Here is a 13,580-nt window from a genome sequence, read left to right on the forward strand (position 1 = left end):
TTACGAAATCGAAACTCCGTGGAAAAGAAGTTGTGAACCCCGTGCACCTGCTTCCCTATAAATACCCAGCTCGTCTCGGCGAAAGCAGGTTCCCGTTCGCGGGGATAGAGAAAGAAAGGAAATCTGGGGATACAGGATCTAAACTGTCTTTTCTCAGTCAGAAAGAGGGATTTTTACATGAGAACATTGATAATTGTTTTCGTTACGTTTCCAGGATCACTTGGAACTCACTTGAACAGAATTTGATATTTAAACTATCGCAAAAATAGATTTATATAGAAGAGCTTGATCAGCAAATTTTCCCGTCGCAGTAACAAAATGGCGACGAATGATTCTCCTGCTGCGCTTCGGGAGGTCAAACGAGTCCAGTTTGGGGTGCTTGGACCTGAGGAATGTGTAGGTTTCTGCATGTTTTGCTACAATAAGTTCTTCTCTATAAATGAGACCATTTTGCAGAGAATATCTCTGTGAAGAATGCGCAAAATTGTACATTTTCGTGGTCGCGTGTACATTTTTGTACACATTCCCATGCTGATGATGCTCGCACCAAATAATGAGAGAAAAACTCCTGCTAAGCTCCATGACAGTCATGATGTGATGTCGTCAACATCTACTTATGAACTGCCGATGTGGTGTCGCCAGTTTATGTTGGTGTAGTAGGGCCACCTACTGCGGCTAATATCACTATCGGTATCGGTTCAGACGGTTTTACAAGAAAAGTTCCCGGACTGCTGGTAAGCGTAGACATCATCACAGTAGTAAAACTGTCTTTGTGTTGTATTTCAGCGTCGAATGTCCGTCACAGATGGTGGTGGTATCAAGTACCCAGAGACAATGGAGGGTGGTCGCCCCAAGATTGGCGGGCTGATGGACCCAAGACAAGGCTGCATTGACAGGACATCTCGTTGTCAGACCTGTGCTGGGAACCAAGCAGAATGTCCAGGCCACTTTGGTCACATTGAATTGGCAAAGCCCGTGTTCCATGTTGGATTCTTCACCAAAACTATAAAGATCCTGCGAAGTGTTTGTTTCTTCTGTTCAAAACTTCTCATGGATTCGGTAAGTTCCAGAAGGTTAGATGCTGTCTTTGTATTAGTGTCTTGCTCTTTTGTGCTGAGGGTATCGGCTCAGAAGACGAAGTTAACCTGTCTTCTGCTCCAGAGGCAAATAAAACAAAAGTAAAGAGAGGTTTGATAATGTAACTCTTCTGTGTACCAAACAAATGTTCTCAATGTACCTTGTAAATATGTGGTTGACAAAAGGTTTTCTTCGTGCTGGCCCTCTCTTAAAATGCAATTATTGATCTCGCATCATGTATTTGTTTTAGAATCACCCAAAAGTTAAAGATATCTTAGCCAAATCCAAAGGTCAGCCTCGTAAGCGGATGGCTCACGTTTACGATCTGGTGAAGGGGAAGAATATCTGCGAGGGAGGTGATGAGATGGACATGAAGCTGGAGAACCAACAGGATAATGTCCCACAGGAGGACAGAAAGGTAAAATGGCAATGATCATGACGAAAACCATTGATTGAGTTCAGGGTAGACTGTACTTCGTCAGTATCTTTCACCCATAGTTCATTAACAAATCGGTCAAAGTTTGCAAATGTTACTTGTTCTCGGCCCTCGAACTGTCAGTAAGCGTTGATGTTCAGCACTTCTTGAGATAGTACTTACTTATGTAATAGTGCTTGATATCAATCATCCGTTTCCACAGGGTCATGGCGGCTGCGGTCGATATCAACCTAAGATTCGTCGTGCCCAACTTGAGCTGATTGCCGAGTGGAAGCATGTGAACGAGGACTCGCAAGAGAGAAAGATCATCTTGACCGCCGAGAGAGTACATGAAATATTAAAAAACGTGTCGGACGAAGACTGTACGGTTCTTGGCATGGATCCAAAACATTGCCGACCAGACTGGCTGATAATCACCGTAATGCCGGTACCGCCGTTGTGTGTGAGGCCTGCTGTCGTCATGTACGGCTCTGCAAGAAATCAGGTTTGAAAAATCCTTATCAATTTCTGCTGTTTTATTAGGAGTTGTTGTCCAAAGGCTTGAGAATGACACTTATTCTGGCATTTGCAATTGGAGAGAGAGGTGTTTTGGAAAGCCTGTATATTGTATTCATTCAAAAGCAGGGCAATGGTGCCAAGACTGGTACACTTGGTATTAGTGTGAGTGAAAGTATAGCATTTAGTCTTCAGTTTGATCTGCTCTCTTCTTCCAGGATGATTTAACTCACAAGATCTCGGACATAATCAAAGCTAATAACCAGTTGAAGAGGAATGAACAGAACGGTGCAGCCGCTCACATCATCGCCGAGGATACCAAGATGTTACAGTTCCATGTTGCTACCTTCACAGATAATGAAATGCCCGGTTTACCAAAGGTACAGTGTAACCCTCGGCGTCCTGCTGCAGTGTTTTGAACGGTATACTTGTCTCTGAGAGTGTAATGTTTTACTCGCATCCTGACACTGCGACCTTTGGACAGTGACTGCAGCTTGCCTTAATCATTTTGGTTTCGGGAAGAAAGGTGGAAATATCGAAATGATTTTGTAGCTCTATTATTGACTCCTCTTTGTGTTTCAGGCTGTTCAAAAATCGGGTCGGCCTCTCAAATCAGTGAAGCAAAGATTGAAAGGGAAAGAGGGGCGCGTACGTGGAAACTTGATGGGGAAACGAGTGGACTTTTCGGCACGTACCGTCATCACACCTGATCCCAATCTACGAATCAATCAAGTGGGTGTGCCAAGGACTATCGCACAGAACATGACGTTCCCTGAAATCGTGACACCATTCAACATCGACAGGTATGGCCAGATATCTAATTGTTCTAATAAGGAATGAAATATGAAATGTATTCACCAGCATTCAGATAAAACGGTGTCCAGGAAACAAGTGTGTAGAAATCATTTTGAAGCAATGGCAACATTTAGGATCTCTTCGATGAATTTACGATTGTGAACTTATAATCTTTTGAAGTATATGACTAATGAGTTCTGTTGTTTATTTCAGACTTCAAGAGTTGGTGAGAAGAGGTCCCAACCAGTATCCAGGTGCTAAATACATTATCAGAGACAATGGGGACCGGGTTGATCTGCGATATCATCCAAAACCGAGCGACCTTCATCTCCAGATCGGATACAAAGTGGAGCGACACATGCAAGACGATGATCTCATTATCTTCAACCGACAGCCAACTCTCCACAAAATGAGTATGATGGGTCACATGGTGAAAGTATTACCTTGGTCGACGTTCAGGATGAACCTCAGGTTGGTTGACAACTCCAATAGGGCCGGCCAACTCGAATTATATATCTCTCGAATTCAAAAATCACCCGGGTACCCATTTCAGAGCCTTTTTGGCCTTGGGTACTGAAAATGGTGTAAGAAGATTTCAGAGGGCACAAACTGCCATGGCAGTGGTGGCCTTGGTTAAACTTCATTTCACACCAAGATCTCTTGTCTTCAGTGTAACCACTCCCTACAATGCTGACTTCGACGGCGATGAGATGAACTTGCATTTGCCACAGTCGCTGGAGACACGAGCTGAGATCCAGGAGTTGTGTATGGTACATCGTATGATCATTACACCACAGTCAAACAGACCAGTCATGGGTATTGTGCAGGATACTCTCACGGCCGTCCGCAAGATGACGAAACGTGACGTGTTCTTAGACAAGGTAAGCAGAGACGGTGCTTTCATTTGTTGTTCAGACAAGGGGTCGGAATATTATATGAAGTGAGGTTTACTCAAGCTGTTTCGTCACTGCTAGGAAGAGACGTTTGCTTATCTCATCTTTGAACTGAATTGTTATGATATGGTAATTGGCGGAAACTGCTACTCTTGTGCTAGTTTGAGGGGATTGTGCAGATATGGGAAGTTCACGGGTGCAGAAAGTGCAGGGTGACCAACTTGCAAAATATTGCTTTTTCAGGCGGACATGATGACCCTTGTGATGTTCCTGCCATCATGGGATGGCAAGCTCCCACAGCCCTGCATCCTGAAACCGAAGCCACTGTGGACAGGGAAGCAGCTGTTCTCGCTCATCATCCCAGGGAGGGTCAACTGTATCAGGACCCACAGTGCACATCCTGATGATGAGGACAATGGGCCTTATAAATGGATCTCCCCTGGAGACACTAAGGTACACCTCGCCCCCTTTCGTTAGTAGATGAAGTGTCATAGGCCTCGTATTTCCTTGTTTAGCTGGTCGGCAGGCTGCGCATTCATGACACTACCTCCCTGCTGATCACATGATAAACCTTTCATCAGGGACTGGTTGAAGTTCTCTCAACAATCACAAAGGACATGAATCAACAAGAAATCTTTAGTGTTGTCTCGCTTCGTAATGATGTATTTCTGCTATGAACTCCAGGTACTGGTTGAAGATGGAGTACTCATCAGTGGCATCCTTTGTAAGAAGTCGCTCGGTGCCAGCAGTGGTTCTCTGCTACATATCGTTGTGCTAGAGGAGGGCTACAATGAATGTGCTCTCTTCTATGGTTATATCCAGATGGTCGTCAACAACTGGCTGCTCATTGAAGGTACGGAAAATATCACGGGGAGATTCTTGGAGCAGTTTTGAAAAGCTCAGGCCAACTTTCTGGGAGTTATCACCATTTGTCTCTTGTACAGTAAAATAGATATTGAAGTTATTGTTGCCATGCATAGTGGCTTTGATTTCACTTTGCATACGTCAAACCTGCACAGATTTGCTCTAACTCTGCTTGATCTCTGCATACTAGGTCACTCCATTGGTATTGGAGATACCATCGCCGATCCCCAGACCTACCTGGACATTCAGAACACCATCAAGAAAGCCAAGCTTGACGTGATAGAAGTCATTGAGAAGGCCCATAACGATGAGTTGGAGCCGTCTCCCGGTAACACACTCAGGCAGACGTTCGAGAACCAAGTGAACAGGATCTTGAACGATGCTCGTGACAAGACTGGTAGCAGTGCCCAGAAATCATTGTCAGAGTTCAACAACTTCAAGGCTATGGTGGTGGCCGGGTCCAAGGGATCCAAGATTAACATCTCTCAGGTAAACATAATTGCTGTTGTGACAAGATGGGTGGTTTCTTCCAGATCTATGTTTGAAACAGACGGAAGTTGGTCTTGCAGACGTGACTAGGCTTAGGATCAAGTCATTGGGCCTGTGTGTGCTTTGTCAAAATCCATAGAGATAGGTGAAAAACAGCCAGACATCTAATCACCACCTCTTTCCCCTTGTAGGTTATTGCCTGTGTAGGTCAGCAGAACGTTGAGGGTAAACGAATCCCATTCGGTTTCCGCCATCGTACCCTGCCACATTTCATCAAGGATGATTACGGTCCCGAGTCGAGAGGATTCGTGGAGAATTCCTACCTTGCTGGTTTGACGCCCTCTGAGTTCTTCTTCCACGCCATGGGAGGACGCGAGGGTTTGATTGATACAGCCGTCAAGACTGCTGAGACTGGCTACATCCAGCGACGTCTCATCAAGGCTATGGAGTCGGTCATGGTCCGTTATGACGGTACTGTTAGGAACCAGGTTAGTGATACTGGATGGATTCGAATGTTGTATTTTGTGACTCGCTCCCCACCAACTGCACCAGTGGCTGCTTTGAGTTACCTGTTGGGAGTCAACTGTTGTTCAGAAGCAGCGGTGAGAGAAGCTGGAAGGTTGTTTCGTAGGTCGTGTTGTTCAATAAATTGTACTTGATTAATTATCTTTTAACCCTCCTCCCCTTTCGTTTTGCTAGGCGGAGCAGATGATCCAGCTGTGTTACGGTGAGGACAACTTGGATGCAATCCACGTGGAGTTCCAGGCCATGCCAAATCTAAAACCATCCCACAAAGTCTTCGAGAAGAAGTTCAAGTTTGACGCGACAAACGAGCGTTCGATGCGGCGAAGCATGAACGAGGATGTCGTGAGGGAAGTCCTTGGTGATGCACATATCATCTCTGAGTTGGAGAGTGAATGGGAACAGCTGAAGGTTGATCGGGATCAAGTGAGGAGGTGTTTCCCAACAGGCGATGCGAGGGTAAGATGATCTCTTCATCACCAGTATGCATCAAGGAGAGACTTGGTCAGCTGGTTAAAGTGTTGGACTCTAATATGTGACCTGTCGCAGCAAAACTAGGCCCATGTCGCACAGAATGTGGACATAATGACACTAGGGAATAGTGAAAGAAGTAAATGTTGATAATCTTGGACATTTGATATTTCAGATTGTGTTGCCTTGTAACATGGCTCGTCTCATCTGGAACGCTCAGAAGATCTTCAGAATTGATATAAGAAAACCATGTGATCTTCACCCACTCAAGATCATTGAAGGTATGTATGTGTTTAAAGAATCTCATGTCATCTTGGCTCAATTCCATCTGCGTGTAAATCAAGTGATTCGAGTGGTCCATGAAGCATGGCGTCATGGAGTCGTGTCATGATGATGGAACCGCTTGGGACTATATGATGAAAACATTGATCTCATCTTACAGGCGTGAGAGAGTTAACCAAGAAGTTTGTGGTCGTCGTGGGCAATGATCGTTTGAGTGTCCAGGCTAACGAAAACGCCACAACCCTGATGAAGATCCTGACCCGAGCTACTCTCTGCACGAAACGAGTCACGGAGGAATACAGGTTATCGTCAGAGGCGTTTGAGTGGCTCCTTGGAGAGATTGATACGAAATTCTTACAGTCTCACGTAAGTGAACAGTTCTGTTGGTTGTCGTGTGCTTAAGGGGAAACCGAGGACAAGTCATTGATTTCTTGATGACGTAGAATCCTAGATGAATCTTTACTGCATTTGAATAAGAGCACTATATTTGGTCGTTAAAGATAATGGCCCAGAATCCGGTGATGATTCTCTCATGCTTGAATGCGCTGTTTTATGAAATTTCACACAAGTTGAGATGTTCTCAGTCTTAAATCCTGTGTTTGTGTCCTCAGGTGCAATCTGGTGAGATGGTTGGAGCCCTTGCTGCTCAGTCCCTGGGAGAGCCTGCCACCCAGATGACCTTGAACACTTTCCATTATGCCGGTGTGTCTGCCAAGAATGTCACCCTTGGTGTGCCACGTCTGAAAGAGATCATCAACATCTCTAAGAAGCCCAAGACCCCGTCGCTGACTGTGTTCTTGATGGGCCAGAGTGCTCGTGATGCGGAAAAGGCAAAGGTATGTGAAGTTCAATCACATTCAATGATCAAGCGGATGATTGTGTGTAATAGTGTGCTCACTCACTTGACAAAATAGCTATCAGATTAAATGAACATTTGTTGACGGCAATATTTCTGGACTGTATGGTTGATTGAAGTGTGCAATGTTGATTTGTAAGACGTTCTTTACATGTAACAATGATGACCTTGTTTGCAGGATGTCTTGTGTCGCCTTGAGCACACCACGCTCCGGAAAGTCGTCGCAAACACCGCCATCTACTACGACCCTGATCCACAGAATACAGTGATATCCGAGGATCAGGATTTCGTCAATGTCTATTACGAGATGCCTGACTTTGACGCATCACGGATCTCACCTTGGCTCCTCAGGTTGGAGCTTGATCGTAAACGTATGACTGATAAGAAACTTACCATGGAACAGATCTCAGAAAAGATCACTGCTGGTGAGTTGTCCTTTTGAGTTGATTACCAGCCAGTGTTTCTGCTCACTGTAAATCATGATGTTTATATCATGGATGTCTCTAGTAACTGTATTATGTGTGTGTATGTGTGGTCACTATGAGAATACTGGAGAATATACCCATGATATCTCTGCCACTAATCTGCATGAAACGTTGATTCCAGGCTTCGGTGATGATCTCAACTGCATCTTCAACGATGACAATGCCGAGAAGTTGGTTCTGCGAATCCGAATCATGAACTCAGACGACAGCAAGTTCCAGGAGGAGGAGGAGGTTGTGGACAAGATGGAGGATGATATGTTCCTGAGATGTATCGAGTCCAATCTGCTCAGCGACATGACCCTACAGGGTATCGAGTCAATTGCAAAGGTGGGTGTTGTCTTGAGTTGTGGACCTTCACTTTATCTTTTATCCTCTCCTTTCTCTTGCCAACTTGTTTGGCTGTTCAGGGCTACATCCAAGAAAGTGATCTTGTCTCTGTCACACAATGCACAAATTTGTCTGAGATCTGGTAAACTGTGATTGATACGTAGCGGGTGCTGAGCGCCATTGATGTGTTCGACCATTACCTACTGTCACGATTCTCTCCACAGGTGTACATGCATCTGCCCAAGACTGACGACAAGAAGCGTGTGATCATCACAGACACCGGAGAGTTCAAGGGTATTCAGGAATGGATCCTTGAAACAGATGGTACCAGTCTCATGAAGGTGCTCAGCGTGAAAGATGTCGACCCCATCAGGACGTCCTCCAACGATATCGTCGAGCTATTCGGGGTATGTATTCATAGAGATTATTTCGCTGAGCAGTTCATGGGAGACAGAGGGTAGCTTATATTTTAAATCGAACAATTCGTGAAATCGTTTGGTTTCAAGTTCATAATATGCTGTCAAGCGTTTGAAAATCCAAGCCAGTGTTGTATTTGAGATTGAACTAGGTCGATGTGAGTCTGACTAGCCTTGTTGCTGCCCAAAATAAAAGAATCGCGTCTTTCTTCCAGGTCCTTGGCATTGAAGCGGTCAGGAAAGGAATTGAACGTGAGATGTTCAACGTGATCTCCTTTGATGGTTCCTACGTCAACTATCGCCATCTGTCGCTGCTTTGTGAGGTGATGACGGCCAAGGGTCACTTGATGGCCATCACTCGTCACGGTATCAACAGGCAGGACACTGGAGCTTTGGCAAGGTGTTCTTTTGAGGAGACGGTGAGTTCTTAGACCATTTGTAGTTACGGTTCCCAGAACTTCTTTGAATTTTCAGGAAAATATCATGAGACTTTCAACTAGTGAAGTCAAATATATGGCCCCTTGTTTACTCAGTAGTCTGATTCATGTGTTCTTGATCAGGTCACTCGTTGTAGATGATTGCAAGTCCATTGACATGTTTGTAGGTGAATAGACCTGCTTCATTCAAGATTTATCATGTTCCATTTCAGGTTGATATCTTGATGGAAGCGGCTGCCCACGGGGAGTTTGACCCCCTCAAGGGTGTCTCTGAATGTATCATGCTTGGAAAGCTAGGAAAGATTGGTACTGGCTCATTCGACTTGATGCTGGATGCTGAGAAATGTAAACACGGGATGGAAATTCCGACGAACATTGGTGGAATGATGATGGGAGGTGAGGGCGTGACTGGCATGTTCTTCGGTGGCGGTGCAAGTCCTGCTGCTGGGGCGTCCCCTCAGATGACGCCATGGAACCAAGGTGCAACGCCATCATATGCCAGCGCTTGGTCACCAGGTCTTGGGAGCGGTATGACACCAGGTGGAGCTGGCTTCTCCCCGTCTGCTGCTAGTGAGAGTGGTTTCAGCCCCGGATACAGTCCAGCCTGGTCACCACAACCAGGCTCGCCAGGATCACCAATGAGTCCATACATACCAAGCCCAGCTGGTGCCATGTCACCAAGATATTCGCCAACGTCTCCTGCGTATATGCCACAGTCACCATTGGTTACAGCACAGAGTCCGAGTTACTCCCCAACGAGTCCTGGATACTCTCCGTCAAGTCCTGGAGGCAGTGGAGGATATTCACCAGCGTCGCCGAACTACAGTCCGACATCGCCCTCGTATTCTCCAACCAGTCCCAGTTACAGTCCAACATCGCCTAGTTACAGTCCGACTAGCCCGTCGTACAGTCCTACCAGTCCCAGCTACAGCCCAACAAGCCCATCTTACTCTCCCACGTCTCCTTCTTACAGCCCCACAAGCCCTAGCTACAGCCCGACAAGCCCTAGCTACAGCCCTACTAGCCCTTCGTATTCACCAACGAGTCCGAGTTACTCACCAACTAGTCCAAGCTACAGTCCCACAAGCCCCAGTTACAGCCCAACATCCCCAAGCTACAGCCCAACCAGCCCAAGCTACTCACCAACATCACCAAGCTACTCCCCAACCTCCCCCTCGTATTCCCCAACTTCTCCCTCGTACAGTCCAACAAGCCCAAGCTACAGTCCGACGTCACCTTCGTACAGTCCGACTAGCCCTAGCTATTCCCCAACCAGTCCTAGCTACAGTCCGACATCCCCGAGCTACTCGCCAACAAGTCCCAAGTACAGCCCGACTTCACCTTCCTACTCCCCAACCAGTCCTTCATACTCCCCGAGCTCACCACAATACACACCAACATCCCCCAAATATTCCCCAACCAGCCCCTCGTACTCGCCGACATCACCGAAATATTCCCCTGCTTCACCCACGTACAGCCCAACCAGCCCCAAATACACCCCAACATCCCCACAGTACAGTCCAACCTCCCCGCAATACAGCCCAAGCTCACCGAAGTATTCACCAGCTTCGCCAAGCTACTCTCCGTCAAGCCCCGACTACTCCCCTGCATCACCTAGCTACTCTCCTACCAGCCCCAAATATTCACCAGCCAGTCCTACCTACTCTCCCACCTCGCCCAAATACACACCAACTAGTCCAACGTACTCTCCAACGACGCCCAAGTACACCCCCACAAGCCCCTCATACTCTCCCACAGAGGAGGACAAATAAGCAATACCGTCGGATAGATTCTCGGACACTTTGATTGAGGAGGCTTGTACTTGTTATGACAGACATAATGGTTGAGCATTTCTCTTTAGGTCACAATAAGTGCACTCAGGGTAGAATATAGGCAAGAGGTACATACAGGGATCATCAAAACATTGACAGTATACTGAAAGCAGTATCGGGAACCAAAATCATATATTTTCTTAGTGTCTCACTTGTGCCATTCACCTTGCTCTCCTTGGCGGTGTCACAGGTCGCTGGCACTAAACTTCATTGAAAAATGATGCTGATTCTCCTGCCTATATTCTCCCTTCAGTGACTGATTCAGTTGCCATGTGTCTTGTAAGACTGTGATACACCCGCTGTACTCGTACATACATGTACTTAATACAGTGCTAATGAAATTTCTTCCTGTTGAGAGTAGGTCATTTCATTGTGACGTACTCTGTCTTCAAACAGCAAACATTTAGTAGGATATAAATGTAAGTAATTGACTTCTACAAATTTTGCTTGTCAATGTTATGTTGCTGACAATGACATAGATTGAACTGTGTTGTAGTAGCAACAGCCTTTTAATGTATGCAAGTTCAGATCTTATTGTATTGAGAAAACAGTTTGTAACCAGATGAATCATTGTATTATAATTTGATCAGGTTATGTAAGCCTGAATGAACCCACTCATTGTTTTCATTCATAACCTTCAAGAGAAAAAATAGTGTCACGATGAACTGTGTAGAGTTAAATAATATTCAAGAATAGCAGTCTCCATTGTAAATAATTATCTCATCAAGAAGGTAGTATTATGTGATCGCTCGTTCACCAGTATAGGTGTGTACAACGTCTTGAATATGTGAAGTTAAAACAGCTGCTGGGGTGGTCAGCACGGCCTGTTTCTGGTGCCCCCTGGGTCAGCTTGGTGCCCCACAAGGCTGCTTGTCAGAGTTGGAAAGCCCCTGGTGTACAATATTTGACTACTAAAATAGAACAAGGAACATATTGGTTCATATGGTGTTATCTTGAAGGAACAAGTTCGTCTCTGTTTTTTTGTAATCATTGTATTTATTTGCTTGTAACATTGTGTTCATCTTGGCAAAAGCAATCATGGAATTCACTTAGAAAATGGTTGTGTGCTGAAAAAACAAAAAAATCTCATTATGCATTTCCAAAAGTTATTTTCTTGTAATTATTATAATTGTGTAAAAATATAAGGTAGAGAAGGTCTTGCATGATTAGTTTTGTTGCAGTACAAAGTGTGGTAGACATACATTGATGTTTGAGTAAATGCCACTGTTTTGTATAATATGGAGAGGAAAAAAAATTGCGACTTAATTTTGTGCAGTGTAGTTTTCAGTCCAGAAGTAGGCCTACTCTTTATACCACTGTTGGCTTGGAGATTATGCAACTGGTGCGAATTATGAAATACCAAGTTTCCACTTGATTCAGTATAAGGAGGACGGTTTGGCCTGAGACTACTATGGAGTACTTGTATGATTCTATATGGCATACATATATGATGCTCTCCAAGTTCACACTCGCAGCAATTGCAAAACTTCTCCCTAATGCTTGGTACACACTGTAACACATTTACTATTGTACTGTTACAATTGTCAAATTTTATTTTGTCTGATATTGTAAGGTTGCAAGAGAGTTGATCAGGTTGTAAATATTGATTGCATGTGAATTGATTGAAACATGCTTTATTGTAATAAAGATTTAAAATCAAATTTTCTACCTTTGTGAAGTTCTTCTGCAAAGCAAGACAATAAGGACAGTCTCGGGCTGCCAGTTAAGGATTTACTCCAGAAATTGGTAAAATAGTCCTGAAAGCCACCAGAAGTTTCTTTCTGTATTGCTTGAGAATCTGGAAGGTTCGTTGCATACATGGTGGCAAGCACCTATCAGCTGTGGAAAAATGGTTGTTTCTTGTCAAGAGATCTTAACACCTTCAGGGCCAAACCACGTAGATCAACGTGGCCCAAATCCCCCCTCTCAGAGCTGGTTATCGGAGTCTCATGGACTTCGTGAAAGAACTACGCCATCGCCATCTTCAGGGCAAGGTAGGAACTGAAAATACCAAACGGTATTTTCATCATTTTCACGGTATTTTTATTTTTTATCTTGCCCTGAAGATGGCGATGGCGTAGTTCTCTCATGAAGTCCACGAAACTCCGATAACCAGCTCAAGAGGGGGATTTGGGCCACGTACGTAGATCTACGTGGTTCGGCGCTGAAGGTGTTAACAGGTCTCCTGATGGGCCAGTCCACTTTGATTATTCATGCGAAGACCACAACAGTCTCTTGTTTCATTCAATCCCAGGACTGGAATCCACTAAACTTCAATACCATTCTCCATCAAGGCCAAGGGTTCTTCAGAGAGAAATAACAAAATCTTCTAGAGATTAACAAAATGATTTCGACTTTTTTTATTTTGTGCACATTACCTTATTAACTTATAGATACATGTATACAGAAAATAATACTCGGAAGCATGGCATCTGCATATTCTGGACATTTTTTCAAATATTTTGGAGAAAAACAAAGTCCTATTGTGAGGAATTGTTTTCTAAAAACTTTATACCCCAAACCCCTCGTAACTCGCATCATGGACAAAGAAGGGCATTGTCTGGCTCCAAAAGTCCAAGGCAAGAAATAGATAATCCTCAATGGGACTCAGACCAAAAATGAGTGGGTAAAATTATTGACTGCAGCAAAGGAAATATGATTTATTATGTACATATCTACAATGACACTATATACATTGTACAATATACACAATGGAAATACACATGTGTCCATACATGTAATGTTCATACATGTAATGTATTTGCACCTTCATCAAGACCATTATGGTCAAACTATCAGAATTGCCAAAAACTATCAAAGGCAAAAAACTGATCTTTTCACAATAACTGAAATTCAATGAAATGAAATGCAAAAAGTGATAGAAATTGATGAATTTGAGCAAA

At 44.4% G+C, this 13,580-nt stretch overlaps 1 protein-coding gene across 1 annotated transcript; it reads left to right on the forward strand.

Moving 5' to 3' along the window:
- The first annotated feature begins 104 nt into the window (after nt 1-104).
- LOC135494220 (DNA-directed RNA polymerase II subunit RPB1-like) lies at nt 105-12,338 on the forward strand. The gene is made up of 21 exons (XM_064782056.1): nt 105-396; nt 787-1,059; nt 1,328-1,495; nt 1,716-1,997; nt 2,227-2,388; nt 2,591-2,811; nt 3,017-3,274; nt 3,474-3,684; nt 3,940-4,149; nt 4,381-4,549; nt 4,751-5,049; nt 5,241-5,537; nt 5,749-6,030; nt 6,218-6,323; nt 6,485-6,690; nt 6,936-7,160; nt 7,359-7,605; nt 7,787-7,992; nt 8,217-8,399; nt 8,624-8,827; nt 9,058-12,338. The coding sequence occupies exons 1-21, from the start codon at nt 319-321 to the stop codon at nt 10,615-10,617; spliced, it is 5,847 nt and encodes a 1,948-aa protein (XP_064638126.1). The 5' UTR covers nt 105-318; the 3' UTR covers nt 10,618-12,338.
- The last annotated feature ends 1,242 nt before the right edge of the window (nt 12,339-13,580 follow it).

The sequence above is a fragment of the Lineus longissimus genome, chromosome 10, assembly GCF_910592395.1.
Source record: "Lineus longissimus chromosome 10, tnLinLong1.2, whole genome shotgun sequence".
NCBI lineage: Eukaryota > Metazoa > Nemertea > Pilidiophora > Heteronemertea > Lineidae > Lineus > Lineus longissimus.